General features: G+C 46.0%; 1 protein-coding gene across 1 annotated transcript; it reads right to left on the minus strand.

Moving 5' to 3' along the window:
- Nucleotides 1–1,563: 1,563 nt before the first annotated feature.
- On the minus strand, nt 1,564–3,095 carry LOC121581559 (C-X-C chemokine receptor type 4-like). Its single transcript, XM_041897058.2, has 2 exons — nt 3,030–3,095; nt 1,564–2,846 (listed from the first exon to the last, which is right to left on the minus strand). The coding sequence occupies exons 1-2, from the start codon at nt 3,042–3,044 to the stop codon at nt 1,737–1,739; spliced, it is 1,125 nt and encodes a 374-aa protein (XP_041752992.1). The 5' UTR covers nt 3,045–3,095; the 3' UTR covers nt 1,564–1,736.
- Nucleotides 3,096–4,447: the final 1,352 nt, after the last annotated feature.

Genomic DNA, 4,447 nt, shown 5'->3' on the forward strand with positions numbered 1-4,447 from the left:
ATAGCCACACAGCACACTGAACATCCCTGAGACAGAACAATATGTCCTCGTGAATAGCATCCCCCAACATGTAGCGAACAAAAGTCAATGCATGGGCATCTCGGGCCTCACAGCTAACGTCCATTTGGAGAGCATGTGGTGGGTATTTTGAGTCGTGCAGTCAGAGTTTCCTCCTGATTGCCAGCTATAGCATCAATTCTTAGTTTCACAATGTTATCTGACAAAGGTATTGATGTGAGTTTTTGAGCCTCTGCCTCCCCACACATTGTTTGAGAGAATGCCAAGAGTGTGCAAAGCTGTCCTCAAGGCAAAGGGAGGGTATTTGAAGAATCTCAAATATATCATATATTTTGATTTGTTGAACACTTTTTTGGTTACTACATGATTCCATATGTGTTATTTCATAGTCTTGATGTCTTCACTATTATTCTACAATGTAAAAAATAGTAAAAATAAAGAAAAACCCTTGAAGGAGTAGGTGTGTCCAAACATTTGACTGGTGGTGTATATATATATACAGTATATACCTGTATATTTCTTTTTACTAGGATTTTGGAAATTCTCCCGCAACCCCATTTTCATATTAGGGACCCCTAGTTTGGGAACCGCTGCCCTTTACACACACACACAGGAATATTTGTCTGTTGTTAAGATGCAAATTCCTCCTTGTCTGTTGTGAATCACACACACCTGGTCCAGTGTCACACGTCTGAAACATGGCCGCCAGAAGATGTTTTGGGGTGACGAGTATTTTGCTACACTCTGCTCATACAGAAGTAATAAAGGCCTAGTGCACCGATTTCTTTGTGATTTTTATTTATTTATTTATCATCGGGTGCTATAACACCCTCAGCAACCCTACTTCCCGTGGCTATGGTCTGAAACATCGGCTATTTTCATTTTCAATGTGAATGTGTGTGTGTGGGTAAGGGGGCAGCAATGCCATGATGATAATAACGTGATATGAGGCATACCCATCATCTCACAAACACACACAAATAGCCCAAAAACCACACATGCGAAAAACTAATAGCCCCTTACCTGTGTGGGTGGGGGGTATACAGTTTCCATAACAACATCTGGAGAAACAATTAATGTCCGTCCCCCTGCCCACACACACAGCAGGATGTTTTAAGTGCGCTTGAATGGCCAACTGATAGCCCCATACTGATAGCCACGTAGTCTCGTGTAGCTCAGTTGGTAGAGCATGGCGCTTGCAACGCCAGGGTTGTGGGTTCGATTCCCACGGGGGGCCAGTATGAGAAAGAAATCAAAATAATGTATGCACTCACTAACTGTAAGTCGCTCTGGATAAGAGCGTCTGCTAAATGACTAAAATGTCAAATGTAAACTGCACCATGGGTATTTACCCGTTTCACTTTCAAGAGCGTGAAGATACATCTCATCTCTCTCTCTCTGACATGCACACACACCGTAACACCACTCAATGACAGAACAAAGTGAAGATTAATAATGTTTTTGTACATTTTATTACAAACGTGTTTAGAAGTTTTGAAAAAGCATACATACATACATACATACATTCATACATACATACATACCATAACAACAGCGAATGGTGGCAAAACAAAATATATTTACAAAAAAATCTCAAGACATTAGGAAGAACTGACCAGCAGACTTCTCCTTACTCTCTCTCTCTCTCTCTCTCTCTCTCTCTCTCTCACACACACACACACACACACATATCATTAGGCTATAGCCTATTGTCTTTGTTAGCTGGAGTGCAGACTACTAGATGACTCTGACTCTGTCGTTGTGGACGTCATGGCGCCTGTTTGTCTACGCGGGAGAATCTTCAGGCTGGACATGCGTGTAAGTGTGAGGGCGCGGCGAGCAGAACTCTTGAAACCCACTCCCAGGAAGGCATAGAGCAGCGGGTTCAAGCAGCAATGGGCGTACGCCATTGGCTCAGACACCGCTAACCACACCCCAAGGCCTGACTCCAACGTACAGCCCCGAGGGATCAGCTCCAAGCGGAGGAGAGCATCCACTGCAATGCCAATGCAGTACGGCAGCCAGCAGAGAAAGAAACAGAGAACCAAAGCCACAGTGGTCCGCACCGCCCTCCTCTTCTGCCTCTGTCCTCCCAGAGGGCCGCGGGTCAGCCTGGACACGATCACACAGTAACACACCAGTAGCACCAGGCCCGGCACCACCAGCCCCACCAGCACCATCTGGAGTTGAAACAGGGACACCCACAGTGGGGCGTTCTCTGGCGGATAGAGCCTTGCACACACCATCTCCCCTTCTCCTGCCTCCTGGGTCCGAGCGAACACCATGTCTGGGATGGCGAGGAGACCAGCAGGCAGCCAGGCGCCAGCGTACACATACCTGTGAGCTAGCAGCTGCCGGATGTGTGTGGTGCTGGTGTCAGTGGCTTTGACCACAGCCAGGTAGCGGTCCAGACTGATGAAGGCCAGGATCAGCACGCTGCCATACAGGTTCACCGTGTAGATGACGTGCACACCCACACAAGTGACTGCTCCGAAGCGCCAGTCCCCTAGCGCTGCGTCCACAGACCAGAAGGGCAGCGCCAGCATGAAGAGCAAGTCGGCGGCGGAGAGGTGCAGCCGGTAGCGGTCCGTTAGGCTGAGCCGGGCCTTCCGCTGGCAGCCCAGTACAAACACCACCAGGCCATTCCCGGTGATCCCTAGGGTGAAGATGAAACCGTACACCACCGGGATGAAGATACGCTGCACGCTGGGGCTCAGCAGCTCACGGTCACACGGCTCCTCAAATCCAGCGCCGAAATCGCCCAAGCCAGAACCAAAACCGTAACTCGTGTCATTGTAGTCATAATCCGATTCTTGTATCACAAAGTGCTACAGAGAGAGGGAGAGAGAAGGATAATTGAGTCAACTTAAAAAATACCATGTGCAAAATTTTAAGAACCGATTCTACAATCTGATTAGTGATTAACATGATAACTGAGATAAATGCTGACAGCCATATAAAGTCCCATAACATTTTTGTTAACAAGGCCAAAATGCTGAAAGAAACCATACGTTGTAGTAGGTCATGATGGAGACAGCTATATTTGTCTCTCTCTCTGTTCTCTCTTGCCACTTCTGTCTTTCTCTTCTTCAAGTGGAGTAAAGTTCTGAACCCGGTGAGGTTAAATAGCTGAGGCTACCCCTCTCCCTCCCTTGCTCCGCCCCAACACACACACACACACACACACACATCTGTGTCCTGCTGAAACGCTTTAACTGTTTTTGTGGTGTCAGGTGCTGAAAGTGGCTCTATCGCAGGATATTGAGTGTGTGTGTGTGTGTGTGTGTGTGCCTTTGTTTACAGTTTAGGCCCCTAACATCAAATCTGTGAGAATAATATTGTTGGCAATGGCATGATGATATAATGCTGTTGTTGTCTATTGACAGTCAAACAATAAAGGAGAGGGAAAACGTTATAAAGGCATTCTCACTGCACAGCTGTAGTGTGTATGTATGTATGGGGGTACAGCTGCTGTGTGTGTGAGATAAATTGAGAGAGCGGGAGAGCGAGTTTGTGGTTGCGCCACTTTGTCCCTTTTACATTTTACATTTACGTCATTTAGCAGACGCTCTTATCCAGAGCTACTTACAAATTACACAGAGCTGAATCAGAACAGTCCTGCATGAGTGGCTCCTGAATACGTTTTTGCTCCTCTCAGAGGTGCACAGGTGTGTGAGAGAATTCTCTGACTTGCGTCATCTGATATGATATGTTTATTATTGTGTGTGTGTGTGCTATTATTCTCAGATCAGATAGTGTTTCCTCCCGTTCTCCGTTCTGTTAAATACCATGGTCTCCCACAAGTTCTTTGACAACAAATGAACAGTGTGTGTGTGTGTTATAACCGTGTCGCCTCTTGGTGCGCTAGTCCATACTCCACATGCTCAACTACAGATTGGCGCTAGATCGGGAGGCGCATGGTGCAATTGCGCATTCTGGGTTCTCAGTATAACCACAGCATGGGAGGGGTCGAAGTGTGTTTATGTTTGTAATAGGTGAGGCACATCCTGTGCAGACATAGACCCAGACAACACTGACAAAGGTGTCACCGCGCACTTACCACACTCTCACACCCTTATACAGATGTAAGATACTTTTGAGCCAGTTTTGCTACAGTAGGAAAATAATCCTTCAGCAACAGGAATGTGAATTATTATGTAGATTATAATTCATGGATATTTTTTGTAGGGGTTGATACATTTTACGTTAGGGCAAATCAAGTCTGACGTTTTTAAAATGGAACTTTAGAAGCATTTTTAAATCTTGAATACACTACAAGTTTTCATTTCCTGCTGTGCAAGAACATTTTTATCAACAAGAGTGATCAAATTAAGATCCCACATCTGTACCCCCTCTCTCCTTCTCTCTCTACCCTTCCACACCATCATCCCTCTTTCCTTTCTTCCCTTTCTCTCGCTCTCTGTACCTC

Source organism: Coregonus clupeaformis, chromosome 14 (assembly GCF_020615455.1).
Source record: "Coregonus clupeaformis isolate EN_2021a chromosome 14, ASM2061545v1, whole genome shotgun sequence".
NCBI lineage: Eukaryota > Metazoa > Chordata > Actinopteri > Salmoniformes > Salmonidae > Coregonus > Coregonus clupeaformis.